This window comes from Vipera berus (assembly GCF_964194415.1).
Source record: "Vipera berus genome assembly, chromosome: 2".
NCBI lineage: Eukaryota > Metazoa > Chordata > Lepidosauria > Squamata > Viperidae > Vipera > Vipera berus.
In genome coordinates, this window is record NC_138203.1 from 279,353,239 (window position 1) to 279,375,935 (window position 22,697).

General features: G+C 46.9%; 2 protein-coding genes across 2 annotated transcripts in view; one reads left to right on the forward strand and one right to left on the reverse strand.

Moving 5' to 3' along the window:
- Positions 1-22,697, reverse strand: part of LOC308661151 (uncharacterized protein) — a 180,297-nt gene that overhangs the window by 50,109 nt on the left and 107,491 nt on the right. The window lies entirely within an intron of this gene.
- LOC308661200 (uncharacterized protein) lies at positions 1,639-18,058 on the forward strand. The gene is made up of 4 exons (XM_081316063.1): positions 1,639-1,738; positions 4,045-4,889; positions 11,189-11,279; positions 16,852-18,058. Exons 2-4 carry the CDS (start codon positions 4,188-4,190, stop codon positions 17,592-17,594), a joined length of 1,536 nt encoding a protein of 511 aa, XP_081172189.1. The 5' UTR covers positions 1,639-1,738; positions 4,045-4,187; the 3' UTR covers positions 17,595-18,058.

Genomic DNA, 22,697 nt, shown 5'->3' on the forward strand with positions numbered 1-22,697 from the left:
CCTCAGCCTGACCTATATTCCTGGAAAGCTTTTCCTGACTGGGGACCAGGGATTCTTGATTCCAAGATGTACATCAGAAAATTCAGGAACGCTGTTTGGACCATTTGCATTTTGCAAGTCCACAAGTCATAAAAGAGCCGAGGTTGTCTACCCCTGGCCTATACACTAAACCACTCTTCAAACTTAGCCCTTTTATGACTTGTGGACTTCAACTCCCACAATTCCTGAGCCAGCATGGGGGAAACTATGGCTGCTTTATGACTCGTGGACTTCAACTCCCAGAATTCCTGAGCCAGCATGGGGGAAACTATGGCTGCTTTATGACTCATGGACTTCAACTCCCAGAATTCCTGAGCCAGCCATGCTGAGGGGAAAGGGAGAGGTTTCCAAGCTGAGCTATGCTGGCTCAGGAATTCTGGGAGTTGAAGTCCACGAGTCATCAAAGAGCCAAGGTTGTCTACCCCTGGCCTATACACTAAACTAGTCTTCAAACTTAGCCCTTTTATGACTTGTGGACTTCTACTCCCACAATTCCTGAGCCAGCATGGGGGAAACTATGGCTGCTTTATGACTCGTGGACTTCCACTCCCAGAATTCCTGAGCCAGCCATGCTGAGGGGAAAGGGAGAGGTTTCCAAGCTGAGCTATGCTGGCTCAGGAATTCTGGGAGTTGAAGTCCACAAGTCATCAAAGAGCCAAGGTTGTCTACCCCTGGCCTATACACTAAACTGGTCTTCAAACTTAGCCCTTTTATGACTTGTGGACTTCTACTCCCACAATTCCTGAGCCAGCATGGGGGAAACTATGGCTGCTTTATGACTCGTGGACTTCAACTCCCAGAATTCCTGAGCCAGCATGGGGGAAACTATGGCTGCTTTATGACTCATGGACTTCAACTCCCAGAATTCCTGAGCCAGCCATGCTGAGGGGAAAGGGAGAGGTTTCCAAGCTGAGCTATGCCGGCTCAGGAATTCTGGGAGTTGAAGTCCACGAGTCATCAAAGAGCCAAGGTGGCCTACCCCTGGACTAGACCGCTTTGTGACTCGTGGACTTCAACTCCCACAATTCCTGAGCCAGCCACGCTGAGGGGGGAAAGGGAGAGGTTTCCAAGCTGAGCTATGCCGGCTCAGGAATTCTGGGAGTTGAAGTCCACGAGTCATCAAAGAGCCAAGGTGGCCTACCCCTGGACTAGACCGCTTTGTGACTTGTGGACTTCAACTCCCACAATTCCTGAGCCAGCCACGCTGAGGGGGGAAAGGGAGAGGTTTCCAAGCTGAGCTATGCCGGCTCAGGAATTCTGGGAGTTGAAGTCCAGGAGTCATCAAAGAGCCCAGGTTGCCTACCCCTGCCCTGGGGAGCCTACACAGAGACCTACCCCTTAGGGTCTCCCTTCTTTTTCGCCCAGCCCCTTCCTTCCCCACGACCTAGCCCAGGGCTAGGCAACCTCGGCTCTTTGATGACTCCTGGACTTCAACTCCCAGAATTACCCCTGCCCTAGGCGTGGCCGGAGGCACGTTTTCCCGCTCAGGCTTTGCTAGCGCTGCGGGGGAACCCCAGCCGAAGGGTTAATCCGATAGAGTGGCCGGCTGCTAGAGCGGCCATCCCTGCTTTTAGCGTGTGTGTGTATGGGGGGGGGTCCTTGGCAAGGAGCATCCCCCCCCCGCCTGCCTTTTCCGCCTTCACCCTCCATTCCTGCTGCTCCTTTGCAGAGAGCGCTTCTCCGGGATTTCGCCCTTGCAGTGAGCGAACAAACCCCCCCACCCCAAAAAAACCCGCAGAAACGGGTGCATTATTGCTCAGCTGGGGCTGATCAGGCGTCAATCAAGCCCTTTTTTGTTGGGAGGGGGAGACCTTGGTGCAAAGCGACTCCCCAATGGCAGTTGGTTGGGGTTGGGGGGTTGGGGAAGAAAGGCTTGCAGAAGGCTGGCCGGCTGGCAGCTGGTCTGGATCCAAAGCCCATGGTGCTCAGACGGCTGGGGAGGATGGGGCTGGCACCCGATCCCGCTGGAAGGCATCTGCTCTGGGAGGGGAGAGGGTTGTGCTAAGATGGGAGAGTGGTGTTTTCATGGCGGGGTGGGGGGAAAGGGGGAGGAAAGGACAGCAGCCCAATTTTTGGAGGTGCTTAGATCGAGACAAAATAAAGAGTATATGTGCTGAAGATTGCTTATCTGATATATATCTTATAGATGGGTAACTGAACTGTAGTTTGTTGACCATTGTTTCTCAACCTTGGCCGCTTTAAGACCTGTGGACTTCAACTCCCAGAATTCCCCAGCCAGCATAGCATCGTATATTTGCTGAAGATGCTTATCTGATATATATCTTATAGATGGGTAACTGAACTATAGTTTGTTGACCATTGTTTCTCAACCTTGGCCGCTTTAAGACCTGTGGACTTCAACTCCCAGAATTCCCCAGCCAGCATAGCATCGTATATTTGCTGAAGATGCTTATCTGATATATATCTTATAGATGGGTAACTGAACTATAGTTTGTTGACCATTGTTTCTCAACCTTGGCCGCTTTAAGACCTGTGGACTTCAACTCCCAGAATTCCCCAGCCAGCATAGCATAGTATATTTGCTGAAGATGCTTATCTGATATATATCTTATAGATGGGTAACTGAACTATAGTTTGTTGACCATTGTTTCTCAACCTTGGCCGCTTTAAGACCTGTGGACTTCAACTCCCAGAATTCCCCAGCCAGCATAGCATAGTATATTTGCTGAAGATGCTTATCTGATATATATCTTATAGATGGGTAACTGAACTGTAGTTTGTTGACCATTGTTTCTCAACCTTGGCCGCTTTAAGACCTGTGGACTGCAACTCCCAGAATTCCCCAGCCAGCATAGCATAGTATATTTGCTGAAGATGCTTATCTGATATATATCTTATAGAGGGGTAACTGAACTATAGTTTGTTGACCATTGTTTCTCAACCTTGGCCGCTTTAAGACCTGTGGACTTCAACTCCCAGAATTCCCCAGCCAGCATAGCATCGTATATTTGCTGAAGATGCTTATCTGATATATATCTTATAGATGGGTAACTGAACTGTAGTTTGTTGACCATTGTTTCTCAACCTTGGCCGCTTTAAGACCTGTGGACTTCAACTCCCAGAATTACCCAGCCAGCATAGCATAGTATATTTGCTGAAGATGCTTATCTGATATATATCTTATAGATGGGTAACTGAACTATAGTTTGTTGACCATTGTTTCTCAACCTTGGCCGCTTTAAGACCTGTGGACTTCAACTCCCAGAATTCCCCAGCCAGCATAGCATCGTATATTTGCTGAAGATGCTTATCTGATATATATCTTATAGATGGGTAAATGAACTATAGTTTGTTGACCATTGTTTCTCAACCTTGGCCGCTTTAAGACCTGTGGACGTCAACTCCCAGAATTCCCCAGCCAGCATAGCATCGTATATTTGCTGAAGATGCTTATCTGATATATATCTTATAGATGGGTAACTGAACTATAGTTTGTTGACCATTGTTTCTCAACCTTGGCCGCTTTAAGACCTGTGGACGTCAACTCCCAGAATTCCCCAGCCAGCATAGCATCGTATATTTGCTGAAGATGCTTATCTGATATATATCTTATAGATGGGTAACTGAACTATAGTTTGTTGACCATTGTTTCTCAACCTTGGCCGCTTTAAGACCTGTGGACTTCAACTCCCAGAATTCCCCAGCCAGCATAGCATCGTATATTTGCTGAAGATGCTTATCTGATATATATCTTATAGATGGGTAACTGAACTATAGTTTGTTGACCATTGTTTCTCAACCTTGGCCGCTTTAAGACCTGTGGACTTCAACTCCCAGAATTCCCCAGCCAGCATAGCATAGTATATTTGCTGAAGATGCTTATCTGATATATATCTTATATAGGGGTAACTGAACTATAGTTTGTTGACCGTAGCTGGCTGGGGAATTCTGGGAGTTGAAGTCCACAGGTCTTAAAAGTGGCCAAAGTTGAGAAACTATGATTTAGACTATCATTTATTTATTCTCTTATTTTCTTTGACATAGGCGAGAAGGCTTCACCCCATTGGCGGCATTGGTGTGAGTTTTGACTTGGGAAAGTTTGCCCTCCACCGTCCCTGGCAGATATCAAGGAAAGAACCCCAGTCTGGGCCTGACATGGGATAAGAGCCCCCCACACACACCTCCCCATGGCCTCCAGCAAAGCGATCCGGAAAGAAAGGGGGACCCCCTCATCCCTGCACCTCCCACTCCAGGTTGTTCAAGCAAAGGGAGTCAAAATGGAGGAGAAGGAAACAGCTTGTGCCAAGCTGGCCGAGGGAGCTGAGAAGGAACCGTGTGTCGTCCAGGCTGGTGGCCCCACGGAAATACCGAGATGGGGGTCCCCACTGCAAATCAAGCAGGAGCCGGATGAAGGCCTGGCCCAGCGCTGGGAAGCCCAATGGCAGAATTTCTTGAAGATGGTGCAGGCCCCACATCCAGGTTGGGGGACCCCTCCGTTGCCGGAGCTGGTGGCTTTTAGCGACTCCAAGAGGGCCCAGCCCTCTGGCGGGATGACCCCGCAGATCTTTGGCTGGAAAGTGAAGGAGGAAGTCTGTGAGGAAGAGATGGGGAACACGGAAGCCCAGAGGCAGCGGTTCCGGCATTTTTGCTACCAGGATGCCGAAGGGCCCCGTGAGGTCTGCACCCGTCTCCGGGAGCTCTGCCACCAGTGGCTGAAGCCGGAGAGGCACACGAAGGAGCAGATCCTGGAGACCCTGGTGCTGGAGCAGTTCCTGGCCATCCTGCCCCTGGAGATACAAGACTGCGTCAGGGACAGGGGACCGGAGAGTTGTGCCCAGGCAGTGGCCCTTGCTGAGGGCTTCCTCCTAAGGCAGACGGAGGTCCAGTCGGTGAGCATTGGTCCTGTCGCCTGTTTTCCACCTTGTCTTGGTGGATTGACCTATAAAGCTCATGTTGACTTTCTGTAGTTGTGATGGACTGCTTGGGGAACATTGAACTGTGCCCTGAGCCAAGGGCATTGTCAGTGCCCTCCGCTCCAAAAAAAGCTGAGGGTAGCCCCCCAAAAGGGACACGGTGGCTCAGTGGGTTAGGACGCTGAGCTTGTCGATCAGAAGATTGGCAGTTTGGCGGGTCGAATCCCGAGTGCCGCGTAACAGAGTGAGCGCCTGTTACTTGTCCCAGCTTCTGCCAACCTAGCAGTTCGAAAGCACGTAAAAATGTAAGTAGAAAAATAGGGACCCCTACGGTGGGAAGGTAACAGCGCTCCATGTGCCTTTGGCGTCATGCTGGCCACTTGACCACAGAGATGTCCTCAGACAAACGCTGGCTTTTGGCTTTGAAACATAGATGAGCACCGCCCCCTAGAATTGGAAACGACTAGCACGCATGTGCGGGGGAACCTTTACCTTAGCCCCCCAGAGGTCCATCAAAAGTGCTTGTTGTTGTTGTTAGTTGCGAAGTCGTGTCCGACCCATCGCGACCCTATGGACAATGTTCCTCCAGGCCTTCCTGTCCTCAAAAGTGCTTAGCAATTTCTTTTATATATAAATATAAATATCTATATATATATCTAAATATACTCCCCCACCCAATCAGAGCACACCTCCACCCACAGAACACACCCCCTCTGGCAGTTTAAAAAAGAGGAACAAACAGCCACATGCTTCTCCCAGAAGAAGGAAGCAGAAGCCACCAGCCTGATGATGACGGATGGGATTCCGTCGAAACGTCGCCCCTACACCTTTAGTTCTACGCGGGGAAAAACCCGAATAACCAAAGACCCCCATATCTATATCTATATCTATATCTATATCTATATCTATATATATATGTGTGTGTGTGTGTGTGTGTGTGTGTGTGTGTGTGTATGTATATGTATATATATGTATATATATGTATGTATATGTGTAGATATGTATATATATGTATATATATGTATATGTGTATGTATGTGTATATATATATGTACATATATATATATGTACATGTATGTACATTATATATATATATATATATATATATATATATATATATATATATATATATATATATATATATATATATATATATATACATACATACATACATACATACATATATATATATATATATATATATATATATATATATATATATACATATATATGTACAGTTGCCAGAAAAAGTATGTGAACCCTTTGGGATTACGTGGAGTTTTGCATAAATTGGCCATAAAATGCGCTCTAAACGTCATGTAAGTCACAACAATAGAAAACACAGTCTGCTTAAAATAATACTACACAAACATTAGCTGTTGTCATGTTTTAATTGAACATAAGATGGAAACATTCACAGTGCAGGGTGGAAAAAGTGTGAGCCAACCTTCACTCCAATCAGTGTGATGATATTGGATGTGTTGCTGACAGCTGTCCTGCCCTTTAAAAACACATACCTGTTTTGGGTTTACTGGTCTCAAGAAGCACTGTCGGACGTGAACCATGCCTCGCAGAAAAGAGCCCTCAGAAGACCTACGATCAAGAATTGTTGACTTACATGAAGCTGGAAAGGGTTACAAAAGTATCTCCAAAAGCCTTGATGTTCATGTGTCCACGGTAAGACAGACTGTCTACAAATGGAGAAAGTTTAGCACTGTTGCTACTCTCCCTAGGCGTGGTCGTCCTGTAAAAATGACTGCAAGAGCACAGCGCATAATGCTTAATGAGGTAAAGAAGAATCCTAGAGTGTCAGCTAAAGACCTACAGAAATCTCTGGCACATGCTAACATTTTTGTTGACACATCTACAATAAGGAAAACATTAAACAAGAATGGAGTACATGGGAGGACACCATGGAGGAAGCCATTGCAGTCCAAAAAAAATATTGCAGCATGTTTGAAGTTTGCAAAAGAGCACCTGGATGTTCCACAGCACTACTGGCAAAATATACTGTGGACAGTTGAAACCAAAATTGAGTTGTTTGGGAAAAACACACAACACTATGTGTGGAGAAAAAAAGGCACAGCACACCAACATCAAAACCTCATCCCCACTGTAAAACATGGCAGAGGGAGCATCATGGTTTGAGGCTGCTTTGCTGCCTCAGGGCCTGGACGGATTGTTGTCATTGATGGGAAAATGAATTCCAGAGTTTATCAGGACATTTTGCAGGAAAACGTACGACCATCTGTCCACCAACTGAAGCTCCGCAGAGGATGGGTGATGCAACAGGACAATGACCCAAAGCATACAAGTAATTCAACAAAACAATGGCTTCAACAGAACAGAATACGCCTTCTGGAGTGGCCCAGTCAGAGTCATGACCTCAACCCGATTGAAATGCTGTGGCATGACCTTAAGAGAGCGATTCACACCAGACATCCCAAGAATATTGCTACACTGAAAGAGTTTTGTGAAGAGGAGTGGTCCAAAATTACTCCAGATCGTTGTGCAGGTCTGATCTGCAACTACAGGAAACGTTTGGTTGAGGTTATTGCTGCCAAAGGAGGGTCAACCAGTTATTAAGTCCAAAGGTTCACATACTTTTTCCACCCTGCACTGTGAATGTTTCCATCTTATGTTCAATTAAAACATGACAACAGCTAATGTTTGTGTAGTATTATTTTAAGCAGACTGTGTTTTTCTATTGTTGTGACTTACATGACGTTTAGAGCCCATTTTATGGCCAATTCATGCAAAACACGTAATCCCAAAGGGTTCACATACTTTTTCTTGCAACTGTATATATGTATTTATGTATATGTATGTATATGCATATGTATATGTATATGCATATGCATATGCATATGTATATGTATATGTATATGTATATGTATATGTATATGTATATGTATATGTATATATCTTCATTTGTAGCTCAGGTTACTGCACCAAATTGACTGTGGCACAGTGTTTCCCAACTTTGGCTGGGTGGACTTCAACTCCCAGAGTTTCCCAGTCAGGCATGCTGCATTCTGGGAGTTGGAATTCCACACATCTTAAGAGTTTTGCCCAGGTTGAGAAATGCTGGTCTAGCAAACCATCAAGGGGAAGCTGTAAATAAATACATGCAACATGGTATATGCATTTAATTGAATTAAAATTGTATGTGAAATGATGTTAGATTTAGGTTTCATCCTGCTGATGTTAAGATTTAGGTTTCATCCTGCCTACGCCCATTTTGCAGAGCCATTAATAGAACAAATGGGGTCCTTAGTTTGGAAAAAAAAAGTGGGCCAGAAAGTTTGATCTTTTTTAAAGTTCTACGATTTTGCTTCTCAAGAAGCTGTTGTGAACAGGTGCTTTTCGGATAGCTCGGACTACAACTCCCATCAATACCACGCTTAGATGGGGATGGCCATTGTTGGCTGTGGCTGACGAAGAGTTGTAGTGCAACACATCTCAAGGGAAGAGCTGATTTCATAGCCTTTAATTCCCAGAAAAAGTTAAGCTTTTTGACACAAACCCTCTCATTATAACAGCCAATAAGAATACATTTGAACTAGGTTTCGCATGAATATTTATTTTATTTTATTTATTTATTTAATAGTATTTATATACCGCCCTTCTCCCGAAGGACTCAGGGCGGTGAACAGGGCAAGAATAAAAATACAAAGTTACAAAAATTAAAAAAGAATTAAATATCTGCCCACTAAAAACAGTAAATACAATGTTAAAACCCCAATAAAACAACAATAAAAAACCCCACCAATCCCCCATCAGGCCAGGCCGGCTTGTTCGAATAAGAATGTTTTTAGATCGCGATGAAAGGAGCGAAGATCGGGCGCCATCTGGAGCTCAACCGGTAGCTGATTCCATAGTTCCGGAGCGCCCACAGAGAAGGATCTCCCCCTGGGAGCCACCAATCGACATTCTCTGATCGGTGGCACCCTGAGGAGGCCCTCTCTGTGGGAGCGCACAGGGCGGAGGGAAGTTGATGCCGGCAGCAGGTGCTCCCTGAGGTACTCCGGACCCATGCCATGTAGGGCCTTAAACACCATTACCAGCACCTTGAATCTCACCCAGAAGACAACTGGTAACCAATGCAGCTCACGGAACAGAGGTGTAACATGGGAGTATCGGGAGACTCCCAACACAACTCTCGCGGCTGCATTCTGTACCAGTTGGAGCCTCTGGGTGGTCCTCAAGGGCAGCCCCATGTGAGAGCGTTGCAGTAGTCTAGACGAGAGGTCACGAGCGCGTGAGTGACCGTGCATAAGTCATCCCGGCCTAGATAGGGCCGCAACTGGCGCACCAGGCGAACCTGGGCGAAAGCCCCCCTAGTCACAGCCACTATGTGATCTTCCAGAGTGAGCCGTGAATCTAGGAGGACTCCCAAGTTGCGAGCCCTATCTACGGGGGGTAATAATTCACCCCCCATAGAGAGAGATGGAATATCCGAATTAACCCGGGATGCAGGTATGCAAAGCCACTCAGTCTTGTCGGGGTTGAGTTGAAGTCTGTTCCTCCCCATCCAGACCCGAACCGCCTCCAGGCAACGGGACATCACGTTGAGGGCATCACTGGGGTGGTTTGGGGTCGAAATAAAAAGCTGGGTATCATCAGCGTACTGATGATACCCAACTCCAAAGCCACGAATGGTCTCACCCATATCAATACTTAAATATGAATTTCATCTACCACACTGTCATCAGTTTGATTCAGGGCAGCGAAGGCCAGCTTTGCACATTTGAAGATCATCTGTTTTTAATAGAAATGAAAAATCTCTGAATCCTGAATCCTGGTGGCCTTGAGGGCCTTTTTGACAACAATGCAGGTAATTCTCAATTTACAACCAAAATGAGCCCAAAATTTCTGTTGTTAGGCAAAACAGCTATTAAATGATTTCCCCCCCCCTCCCCATTTTACAATTTTTCTTGCCACAGTTAAGTGAATCGCTGCAGTTGTAAAATTAGTAAACCAGGTTGTTAAGTGAATCTGGCTTTCCGCACTGACTTTGCTGGTCAGAAGGTCGCAAAAGGCGATCACGTGACCCCGGGACACTGCAACCGTCATACATGCATGCCAGTTGCTAAGCGTCTGTGAGTTTTGATCACGTGACCACGGGGGATGCTGCAAAGGTGGTAAGTGTGAAAAATGGTCATAAGTCACTCATTTCAGTGACGTCGTAACTTTGAACGGTTACCAAATGAATGGTTGTAAGTCAAGGACTACCTGTATAGAATTTTTTTGGGGCCATCGTTTTCTTCTGATTTTTTTTCCCAACTGCCCTCTCGAGAGATTTCCTTGTGGTCTCCCATTCAAACCCTAACCTGGCCTGACTTCCTTAAGTTTTCCAAGTTCAGCTGAGCTTGTCTAGGTCGGGGCTTTTCAACCAGTGGTACGGGCACCACCTGTGGTGCATTGGCACCTGGCAGGTGGTACGCCACCATCCTAGAAAAGTGGTAGCGGGGGAGGGGAATGAGCTGAACCGGTGGCAGCACCGCACAAGCCTGAGCGAGGGACGGCCGGAGCTGCAGGGCTGTCAGGGCTCAGCGGAAGCGCCGGGATCAGCGCCAGGCTCCAGCTGGAGCTCGGCGCTGATCCCGGCGCTTCTGCTGAGCCCAGAAGAAGCGCCGATCAGCTGGAATCTTGCAGCATCTCCAGGGTCTTGTGAATTTCATTCAGATGCTTGGCAACTGATTCATATTTATGACGGTCACAGTGTCCCAGGGTCATGTGAAGTGACCAAAACCTGCAGCAACCACCCAGCAGACGGTGGGGGGGATAAAAACCAAACACCCCCCACCCCACCTCCGCTGCCAATCCTCAACAGAAATGCTCACAACAATGAAAACCTCGGACAGGAGGAAGAGCGCCGCCGGGCGGGCAGGCAGGGGTCTTGCTCGGCTGTGGCTTGGGGGGGGGGCACTTTTTTCAGTGCCATTGTAACTTTGAATAGTCACTATGTGAACTGTTGTAAGTCGAGGACTACCTGTACTTCATCACTTTTTTCCTTTTTTTTTTTTTTGGTCAAGTTTTTGACACCTTGCTAGGCGACTGGCGGTACTCGGGATGTTGCCGTATCCTAAAAGTGGTACAAGGGGTGACAAGGTTGAAAAGGCCTGGTCAAGGTGGTTCTGCCCGCTGCAATTCGATTGACTTTCCCAATGTTCATAAAAAACAGGATTCTAACGTTATATCGTCAAATGTCGTCCGTTTTTCGTTCCAAATATCGTGGGTTCCGATCGCGATCCTTTTGTTTGCTCTTTCAGGGTCAAGATTCCTTTGAGGAAATGACGGTGAATCTTCCAAGGATCCATCAAGTCTATCTGGGGGCTTCTCGAAAGCTGGGTACTCTAAAGGGTGAGTTTTGTGGGGGTTTTTTTGTCCAGTGCCCTAATCTATGGGTAGGACAGCCCGATCCACCTTACAGGATTGTTGTTTTACAGGAAATCGGAAGTAGGAGTAAAAAAAAATCTAAGGTGTGATTAAAAAAAAAAATCAAACGTGCCGGGAAATAAGTAAACCGTGAGATTGCTTTAACAAGGTGGTGGAGATTACGGAGTTGCTTTAAACAAAACGCAAGGGGGGGAGAAAAATACGGTGCACCCCACCACACCTCCTTGCAGTGACAAATTTTTATTATTTTATTTTTATTTTAATCCCATTTATATCCCGCCCTTCTCCGAAGACTCAGGGCGGCTTACAATTTAAAGCACAAATCAATGTGCTTAGCAATAGCCTTCATTCTATGTATATGCCTGCTTTATTAGGGCTTTCGGGGGGCCCCCAAGCAGCATTATTACAAAGTCAGCTTATTGCCCCCAACAATCTGGGTCCTCATTTTACCTACCTCGGAAGGATGGAAGGCTGAGTCAACCTTGAGCCTGGTTGACAGCCAGCACATCAACTATCTATCCTAAATTAAGAGGGACAACCGCTACTTCTGGCAGTGGCTACCTGTTTGCTTCCGGCTGTGATTCAAGGGCCTGGTCGCCACTTTAAAGCCGTACAGGAGAAGGGGCTGGTTATTTGAGGGACCGGCTGTCTCCTACCATATCTGCCCGGCTGACCTGATCTGATAGGGTTGGGGCAATTCTGGATTCTTTTGATTAAACAATGACATCTATCAGGACCCTGTTGTCAGCCTTCCCAGTATACCAGAGAGGAAACGGGCCAGATGAACGAACTAGCCTGCATGCATTTATCTATCTATCTATCTATCTATCTATCTATCTATCTATCTATCTATCTATCTATCTATCTATCTATCATTTATATCTATCATCTATCATCTATCTATCTATCTATCTATCTATCTATCATTTATATCTATCATCTATCTATCTATCTATCTATCTATCATCTATCTATCTATCTATCTATCTATCTATCTATCTATCTATCTATCTATCTATCTATCTATCTATCTATCTATCTATCTATCTATTTATCTACCTACCTACCTACCTACCTACCTACCTACCTATCTATCTATCTATCTATCTATCTATCTATCTATCTATCTATCTATCTATCTATCTATCTATCTATCTATCTATCTATCTATTCATTCCTTTGGCTAGTCCTCACTTACGACCACAATGGAGCCCCAAATTCAAGTTGCTAAGTGTTGTGATTCCTCGCCAGCCAGTGGATCCGGCAGCTGAGTCTGAGGAATCAGAGGAGGAGGAGGAGGAGGAGGAGGGGCCCGGAGTGACATTAAGAGTCAAGAGGAAGGCTCTGAGGAGCTCCAAGACTTAACAGTCTGACGAGGAGCTTAGCCCCTCTACTCGCACTCAGGCTGAGAGCCAGCTGTGCTGGGAGCCTGAGTTGGACAGTGACGAAGCGCAGCTGAGGAAATATCCAGGATGCACGAAAGCGCCGGCAAGAGAAGCGAGTAGGACAGAGGAATGCAATGGGGCGGCTCCAAAGGCAAAGGAGAAGGCATGAGGAAGCCACGCCTTGGCTGAATAATCAAAGGGAAGGTGTGGGAGGGGCTGGTTGCCGAGGGCAACCGTTCGTGTTGAGGATCGAGTTTCTGTGGACTGTGTTTGTTTGCCTTGGACACTGACTCAGGTCTGTGAATAATAAAAGGGGTTAGTTTTTCGTGCGGTTCCTGCCTGTTTGTTGGAAGAGGGGTTTCTCCTTGTGAGCATAACAAGGACTCAACGTAGGCTGGGACAGAACACTAAGTGAGAAATTTGTCAAGCGCGTTTTGTCCCCATTTGACGAGTTTCCTTGCCACAGTTGTTTAAGTGAAGCACTGCAGTTGTTAAGTTAGTCGCGTGATTGTTCACTGAATCTGGCTTTTTCCCCTTGACTTTGCCTGCCACAAAAGGGGATCACGTGACCCCGGAACATGGCAACCGTCATAAATATGAACCAGTTACCAAGCGTCCGAATGTCAATCAGATGACGCTGGGGATGCTGTGATGGTCATAAGTCACTTTTTTCAGTGCTGTTGTAACTTGGGACGGTCACTAAACGAACCGCTGCAAGTCGAGGACTACCCGTATTGAATTATTAGAATTAGAAGAATTAGAATTCTTTATTGGCCAATGCTGACTGGACACACAAGGAATCTGTCTGCAGTACATAAAACCCTCAGTGTGCATACAAGCAACAAGTGATAAATCATGATTATAATCATAAAATACAGTCCTCATAAATCATAAGGTACCAACACGCAGCGATGGTCAAAGGATACTAAATAAGCAATCAAGAAATCGTACTAGGATACTAAATAAAACAATATAAATTGTAACATACAAACTACAACAGTTACAGTCATCAGAAGATAAGGAGATATAATAGGAAAGATGAGAATAATAATAGTAATACAGCCTTACTAAGTAGTTTGACTGTTGTGGGAATTTGTTGTTTAGCAGAGTGATGGCATGGGGGGGTGGGAAATTGTCCTTGTGTCTAGTTGGTTTTTTCCCCCCTTCTAATTGTTACAACATCCCACCCATTTTTAATAAACTTATATTAAACTTAATTCTAACTTCTTCCCATCTTATAACAAACTCTGGGCAGCTTCCAAGTCTACTTCTACTTTTTTGTAAGGTTGCAGTTACAGGATCTTGCAATTTTGAAAGTGTGAGTACATAATGTAGAAATTACCCACCCTCTGGCAACTGGACTTTCTTGTTGTTTTTTTTCTTTTAAAGACGTTTCGCTTCTCTTCCGAGAAGCTTCTTCAGCTCCGACTGGATGGTGGGGAAAGAGAAGGATTTATACTCCTTGCAGACAGCCGGTCACTTGCCTTCTTTTTAGAGAGTCCTTGAGGCCACTGGGAGGTTTACCTGTGTCCTCGGGGTCACCTGAGTGCGTGGAGCCTTCTTGGCTGCAGGATGTCCCTTCGCTGTTGAAGACAGGCGCAGGTTGTTGGGTTGTTCTTCAAAGGAAAAAGCATGTTGTGATTCAGGGTCAGCCTGTGGGTTCGGCAGTTGGGTCGGACGACTCAGAGGAGGAGGAGGGGGGTGTTGAAGACCTTGCTGAGGGGGTTGAAGATCTTGCTGATGAGAGCCCTCAGCCAGGCCCCTCCCACTTGGTCACCACGGAGACCCAGCTGTGTGAGCCTGACAGCGTGGATGAAGATGACCCACAGCTGGCCCTGTTCAAGGACGCCCGACGCAGGAGGCAGTCAATTAGGAGTAAACAGAGGGAGGCAATGGGGCTCTTCGGAAGGAGGCAGAGAGAAGCCACGCCCTGAACTCTATATAAGGGGAATGTGTGGGAGGGCTGGTTTGCTGAAGGCAACCGCTTGGATAGTTCCTGTTTCTTAAAGCTCCTGTTTCTTGGTTTGTCTTGTTCTATTTGTTTTTGTAGCAATAAATTTGGCAGGCGTAATTCCAGCCTCTTGCCTTCTTGTAAAAGGGGTTGTCCCTGCCTTTTCTGCAGGGCCGGTAGCAGGCTGGTACAGAACAAAGCAAGAAAGTCCAGCTGCCTCGTAAAAAAAGCACCTTGGGGACAACCACGACCCGGATGACTTGAGAATCTCCATAGACAGATACCCGCCATCTCCTCTACACCCTGGGAAGCAAGGAAGGGCCCATTTTGAGCTGCTTTCTCCAGCCATTGTACAGCTGTGGGTCCTGCCCTCTCTTATCTGATCTTTTCCAAGGCAGCATCTCTTTGCTGTGTTTCCAAAGGTCTTTCTCACCTGCCACTACACTGTAATGTTTAACATGTGATGCTTAGGATCAGTGGGTGTTATTACGGTTATTATTCCACTGTGATCAGTGCTGGTCATTTTTAAGGAGGTTTTCTGCGCTGAGCAGAAAAATAGCTAGTTCACATGTTAGGCTAAGCTTGGGGGCTTGCTGTAATTCTCCGCCATCAATTGTTTGCGAACGTGAAGATAAGTTAATCTTTATTGTCATTTTTTTACTGCGGGCATGCTGGCACACATTAACAATGAAATTCTGTTGCTTGCTCTCAAAGGTGTACACATATATAACACATAAACACGCTATGTACATACATATGTATATACCTGCACCCTCATGTAGAAATACATAGAAATATTAGTCACTGTCCATCTTGGCATACATAGTCCACAAGGTTGATGCTGTACGGAACAAAACTGTGGCTGAATTTGGATGTTCGGCTTCGGATACCACAGAGCCCCCTCCTCCCAGAAGGGAACAAGGACAACAGGTTGTGGAGAGGACGTGTAGCGTCCAAGACAATTGTGTGGACCCTGCTCAAGCAGTGCTTACATGCCGTGTCCTGGATGAAAGGGAGGGAACTGCCAATAATCTTTTCTGCCGTCCTCGCCACTCTGTACCTCTCTGAAGCTTTAATTTGTGAGCCACGCAAGGAGGCTTCGGATGGCATGCTTAACATAATCGGTCCCTCTTTTCTATGCAGATTAGGAAGTAAGTCAGTAAGACCTTTCCCATAGGGTGCCTGTATTTCCCATCATCCTCAGCAAGCATGGGCAGTGGAGTGGAGGTGATGGGAAAAGACAGACCCCTTATCTCAGGGGTCTTCACACTTGGCCCTTTTATGACTTGCGGACCAACTCCCAGAATTCTTAAGCGGGCGTGCATGGTGGCTGAGGAATTCTGGGAGTTGAAGTCTACAAGTCATAAAAGGGCCAGGTTTGAAGACCCCCCTGCCTTGTCTGATCAGTATCGAGTTGGGGAAAGCCGCTGGTAAAACTGGTAATGAGCCATAAGTAAAGGACATGGGTCATCCTGTAACCAGCCCGATTTTACAAACTATTTTTGTGGTTATTAAAGAAATCACCATGGTCATTAAGTGAAGCCGGACTCATTAAGTGAATTCTGGGGTCATTAAATGAGCCCATTTCACTATGGAGTGTTTTTGCCAAAAAACATTGCAAACTACGGTCATGTGAGAATGGGATTCTGCAAACAGTTGTAAATAAGTGCTGGTTGCAGAGCTCTGCATTGAGGTAATTTGACTCTGTGGGGGGAGGGGGAAGCCATTACCATTAGTCCTCGAGTTACAACCACAATTCAGCCCAAAATTTATGTTGCTAAGTGAAACATTTCAGTGCGTTTGCTCCGTTTTTACAACTTTTTCTTCCCGCAGTTGTTAAGCGAATCATTGCATTTGTTAAATTAGCAACCTGGTTGTTACGTGAATCTGGCTTCCCCACTGACTTTCTTTGTTAGAAGGTCGTAAGAGGTGATCACATGACTCCGGGACACTGTGACCGTCATAAATACGAACCGGTTGCCAAGGATCTGAATTTTGAACAGGTAACCATGGGGACGCTACAACCGTCGGTGTGAAAAACTGTCGTAAATCGCCTTTTTCAGTCCCGTTGTAACTTTGAACGGTCGCTAAACGGGAACTGCCTTGTAAGTCGAGGGCTATCTGTAGAACCTTGGAGCAGGCCGAGTCTACCTGTAAGATTTTTCCTCAAATTCACCGTGTCCTTCTATTCTTCCTCCAGCAGGGGGCAGGCTGTCGAATGAACAGGAGCGGCCACCTCTCTGGGCCCAAGGTTGCCTTGATCGAGAGTCGGCCGGCAGGACGTCGCTCCCTAAAAACCAGGACAGCCTCTTGCCACGGCCTGGATTGGGCAAGTTTTCCGAGAACGAGGTGAGGCCCGAAAAGTCCTCGGTCCCCTTGCCGACCAAGAGGGCCTCCGAAGCGATCCCGTGCAGAGTGGGCTACAAAGATCTCGGCGGGATCCTTTTCCAGGAGAGGATCCAAGAGAGCCCCCGGCAGAAGCGCTGCGTCGTGCTCCGCCGGCGGATCCAGACGGAGGAACGGCTCTACAAGTGCCAGGATTGCTGGAAAAGCTTTGACCACCGCTCCCACTTCATCCGCCACAAGAAGATCCACACGGGCGAGAAGCCCTTCCAGTGCGCCGACTGCGGGAAGAGCTTCAATCGGAACTCCAACCTCACCACCCACATGCGGACCCACACGGGCGAGAAGCCCTACAAGTGCTTGGACTGCGGGAAGAGCTTCCGCTGGAGCTCGGATTTCATCGTCCACGAGCGGACCCACACCGGGGAGAAGCCCTACAGCTGCGCGGACTGCGGGAAGGCCTTCCGCCGCAGCTCCAACCTCACGGCCCACGAGCGGACGCACCGGGGCGAGAAGCCCTACAAGTGCTTGGACTGCGGGAAAAGCTTCACCCGAGGCCTGTACTTGATTGCACACAAAAAGACGCACTCGGGGGAGTGAGCGGGCGCGAGCCAGAGTTGGGCTAGTGGCACCTCGCCCTTGGACGTTTCTGGAGGCCATCTCGTCTGAATGGCATCCATAGCAGTTTTCACCTCACCTCGGTGGGGAACAAAATGGTCACCACCCCTGGGCTTGGTTGGAGGTGCGGGGGAGCTTGTCAACCTCTCCAATTGACCGGTGATGGATGAGATCCACAGTAGTCCCACCCCAGGCAAGGTTGGCCCACTAAAGTTGCAAAAAAAAAAAAAAAGTCAGCTGGAACTTCATTCCGGTGGACGGTCCCTCAGGCGCGAACCCTTCGCCCCAAGCTCAGTTGATCAGTTCCAAGAGTAGAGGCGATTTGATATGGCTACCATATTTGGAATGACAGCTTCTCTCAGCATGCGGTTCACTACGGTGGGAGCAATTTGAATTGCCCGAAAGCAAAATTGGGAGAGCGGAGGCAAGAAAGGCCTGGTTAGCAAAGCATGTTATTTTGGGTCAGACGGCTTCTCCATCTTGAGGCTTAAAAGAGAGGGTCTTTCTTTTTTTTTTAAAGAGTTGCAGAGGGATGCAGATTTGAACCCCCTAACCCAGGGGGTCTTCAAACTTGGCCCTTTTATGACTTGTGGACTTCAACTCCCAGAATTCCTCAGCCTGGCATGCTGGCTGAGGAATTCTGGGAGTTGAAGTCCACAAGTCATAAAAGGACCAAGTTTGAAGACCCTTGCCCTAACCCCTTCTTCAATCTCTTTTGAGCAGAGTTCCCCATCCATTCGGAGTTGGCAGCCCGGATCGGGGGGGGTGGTTTTAGAGGGGGGAAAGAAGGGATGGTTTTGTGGGTGGGTGGGTGTGAACACAACACCCGTTGCTCGCGTGAGTGGGACTGTGAGCGCTCGTGCGAGCGGGGTCACAAATGCCCATGACGCTCGCACGAGTGGGGCCAGAAATGCTTCTGACGGTCGCGCAAGTGCAACTATGCCCGCTTGCAAACATGCGCCGGCCAGCCCCTCACGCAGCCTGGTGGCCAACAGGCCGTGGCCCAGTGGCCCACAGGTTGGGGACCCCTGCCTTAGAGCAGGGATCTCCAAACCTGGCCACTTTTAAGACTTGTGGACTTCAGCTTCCAGAATTCCAGCATGGTTGGCTGAGGAATTCTGGGAGTTGAAGTCCGTAAGTCTTAAAAGGGGTCAAGTTTGAAGACCTCTGATTTAGAGCAACTATTGATTTTTTTTCTGTGGGTCGGTTTCGGAAGATCTTAATGTCAAACACCAGCTGCCTTTAAGAGTGGCAGACGGGCGTTGTTTGCACTTAAGAGAAACCATTTGGGAATCGGATCCAAGTGCCCAGCACTTGTCTTTTGATCTGCTTGTCATGTACCAGCTAGGAAGTAGAATGTCTCTTGTTATTTTGGCTCTTCCCAAGTGCAGCCCATCCATCTGTATTGTGGGCATAGTAACGATGAACTTACCATATCGCAGCGTTCCTCAACCTTGACGGCTTTAAGATGTGTGAACGTCAACTCCCTGGCTGGGGAATTCTGGGAGTTGACGTTCACACATCCCAAAGCCATCAAAGTTGAGAAACTGCCGTGTGTTCACTCTGAAGATTACATTCTTATTATTTCAAGATAAATATATGTGAAGGGCTTTGATTGCTCAAAGCGGCTACACAAAGCTCAAGTATTTATTATAATTATATTTTTTTTATCATTACCTGTCTCTTTTGAGAAGCTGGGGGTTGGATTTAAGATTTTTGGCATGCCAAGCAGCGGCAAATTCTGCTTTTACTCCAATAGCTATAATTATTCCGCCGTTCCACACAAATGTGGCTTTTCTTTTAGCTTTGGGGAGGTGCCGAAAAAGGTTCTCATTTCAAAAAAAAAGAGAGAGGAAAAAACAGGAAAAAAGAGCATCCATTCCTAGTCTTCATAGAGGAGAGGAAATTTTATGACTAACAAATGCAGAATAAATTCAGTCATCAAATATACCAGTCCTCGACTTAAAGACTGTAAGTTGTGACGGTTGTAAATCGGGTCACCCACATGACCTATCCAATTTTATGATCTTTTTTTCCCTCCCCAGCAGCTGTCCAAATTCTGGAACTAGGTTGTAAGAACCTCAAGAGAGATCTGTTATAACAGAGGTCCCCAACCCCGGGTCCGTGGACCGGTATGCCAGCAACTGGTCCGCACAAACATGCAAAGCCCCATCCGTGGGAGGCAGGCAGCACACGAAACCACACTCTCTGGTCCGTGGAAAAACCTTTCTCCATGGAACCAGTGTTATAACTTCAAACAGTCATTAAACGACAGGACTACCTGTACACAACCCTGGTTCTCGTGCTTGAACCAGAGGAAACCAGTGCCCCCCCCCCCACACACACCAGAATTTTAACACAGGTAGTCCTGAACTCACTACCATTTGTTTCGCAACTGTTCAAAGTTGCAATAGCACTGGGGAAAAAAAACCCTCACTTGGCAACTGACGTGTACTTATGACAGTTGCAAGGTCATGCGATCACCTTTTGTGAACATGCCCGCTGGTTTCCGACAGGCAAAGTCAAATAGGGGAAGCTGATTTGTTTAACGACCGTGTGATTCGCTTAACAAAGTGCAGTGCTTCGCTTAAAAAAAAACACGAGGGCAATAAAGGTCGTAAAATCGAACGCGACTCAACTGCCTTGCTTAGCGGTGGAAATTGTGGTCGTACGTTGAGGACTGCCTGTACTGCTGCTGTTGCTGTTTGTGCACCGTCCTTCATTGTGGCCTTGAGAAAAGAAAGGGCAGTGCCGTTTGAGCATCCGTTCGTGGCTGTCAATCATCTGAAGCAATAACAAGGCCATATAGTGGGTCGGGCGGCCATTTTCCTGCGCTGCTTGTAGCCCTCTAATTGGAAGAATCCGATTGGCCCCTGCAGGGGATAGAATGATCAGTTAGAACAGTTGTTTTTCAAACTTGGCATCTTTAAAACACGTCGACTTCAACTGCCAGAATTCCCCAGCCACCATGCTGGCTGGGGAATTCTGGGAATCGAAGTTCGCGTGTCTTAAAGTTGCCAAGTTTGAAACACGACTGAACTAGAAAGATCTTATGGCCAAGTTCTATCCCAGGGGTAGGCAACCTTGGCTCTTTTATGACTTGTGGACTTCAACTCCCAGAATTCCTGAGCCAGCATAGCTGGCTCAGGAATTCTGGGAGTTGAAGTCCACGAATCATAAAAGAGCTGAGGTTGCCTACCCCTGTTCTATCCCAAGAAAATGTCAAGTATGTGTCACAGACGAGTCCTGAACTGGCATGGACAGAGAGAAGGAAGAGTGAGTTAAAGTAAAAAGTGAGAATGTAGCATTTTTTTTCCACCTACAAGCCTCTGCAGAACTCTTCCCCCTGTCTTGATGTGGGTCCAAGAGGTTAGGAAGTACAAGTGGTCACCTCTGAACGGCTTTTCGGGACGTTGTTCTCAACCTCCTTGAGATCCACGTGAAGTACAGGGGTACTAGTCCTCATGAAAGTTAGAAATTGTGGAGAATGTTTGTAGGTTGCTGTTTATAGCCTCTGGACATTTCGTTAACAAGTGAGGTAGCATCTTCAGCAGGGTTTTTTTGGGTGAAATGTCTTCTTCGTTCGTAGGCTGGATATGGTAGGTTGGTCTTGGGACTGGTGGAGACACTTCACCCCAAAACCCCACTGAAGATGTTACCTAGTTTGGTAACAAAATGTCCGGGAGCTAAATGGCAAACTCCGGAGAACAGATCCTGAAAGCATTGAATCCCTGTATTCTGAGGTACTTTTGCTTTGTCTCTAGAACCAGTCCGGTTAAATCGATTTGCAATGTATTCTTCCAAAAAAACCCCACAAAAAGCCTGTTTTATCTTGTCTCCCTTCTTCTTTCTCTCCCTTGTTTCCACAGCGCTCTCCTCTTCGGCTCTGGAATCCCCGTAAGAGGCTTTATAATAAAACATGCTTTCCTCCTTATGACAATGCGGCAGTTGCATACATGTTGTTCTTTTTTAAAAAAAATCACCCTTCAAGATTAGTCTCGTTTTACTCTGCTTGTATATACAGGTAGTCCTCGACTTACAGCCACAATTGAGGCCAAAATTTCTGTTGCTCAGCGAGACATTGGCGAAGTGAATTTTGCTCCATTTTACCACCTCTCTGGCCACAGTCGTTAAGCGAAACGCGGCAGTTGTTCAGTCAGTAAGCTGGATGCTGAGTGAATCTGGCTTCCCCTCGACTCTGCTGGTCAGATGGTCGCAAAAGGTGACCCACCTGACCCTGGGACACAGCGACCGTCCATAAGTGTGAACCAGTTGCCAAGCCTCTGAATTTTGACCGTGCGATCACAGGGATGCTGCAATGGTCGTGTGAAAAAATGTCAGAAATCCCTTTCTTCAGTGTTATAACTGTACGATCCATGCTTCCCAGCCTCAATAGTTTTAGCATGTGTAGACTTCAGCGCCGACAATTCCCCAGCCAGAAGCTTGGGGAAACCCTGTTCTATTTAAAATTAGTCCTTGATTTAATCACCATTCGTTTAACAATGGTTTGAAGATAGGAGGGGAGTGACTTGCAACCCATCTTCTAATCTAAGTCACAACTGTCGCACCATCCCTGCAGTCCCGCGATCACAATTCGGGCACTTGGCAACTGGCTAGCCTTTCTGCCAGTTGCGCCTTGCAATCCCATGATCAAAATTTGAGACTTTTCCGGCAACGGAAGCTAGATTCCCTTTAACAATTACGGTACACGCAGTCGTGAAATCCAGTCCGGTCACATGACTTAATGACCGTTGCTTAGCAACTGAAATCCCAGTTCCAATTGTGGTTGTAAATTGAGGAGGATTACCTTTAATCCAATTGCCTGACTTCGCACATTATATATAAGGGTAAAATCTCTGCGGGTTGAGCTTTTGACATGTATGGAGACCCAGACTTTAGTCTCGGATAAATTCAAGCAGATCTTCTGACGAAGCAAAATGGTCAGAGACCAGAAAAGAGACCTCCAGACAGTGGTTGTATTCACACAACAGAACCAACCAGGTCTTCTGGAAGACTTGGTGTCTAAATTCCTTAATTCTTACCTAGTTTTAAATGAGTTGGATGCTTTGTGTCTTATTTGGTTTA

Excerpts from the sequence above, each read along its gene's own strand:
- LOC308661200 (XM_081316063.1), top strand. The coding sequence starts at position 4,188 with ATGGCCTCCAGCAAAGCGATCCGGAAAGAAAGGGGGACCCCCTCATCC. Across the intron at positions 4,890-11,188 it reads GGCAGACGGAGGTCCAGTCG|GGTCAAGATTCCTTTGAGGA; the intron begins GTGAGCATTGGT and ends TTGCTCTTTCAG. Across the intron at positions 11,280-16,851 it reads AAAGCTGGGTACTCTAAAGG|CAGGGGGCAGGCTGTCGAAT; the intron begins GTGAGTTTTGTG and ends TTCTTCCTCCAG.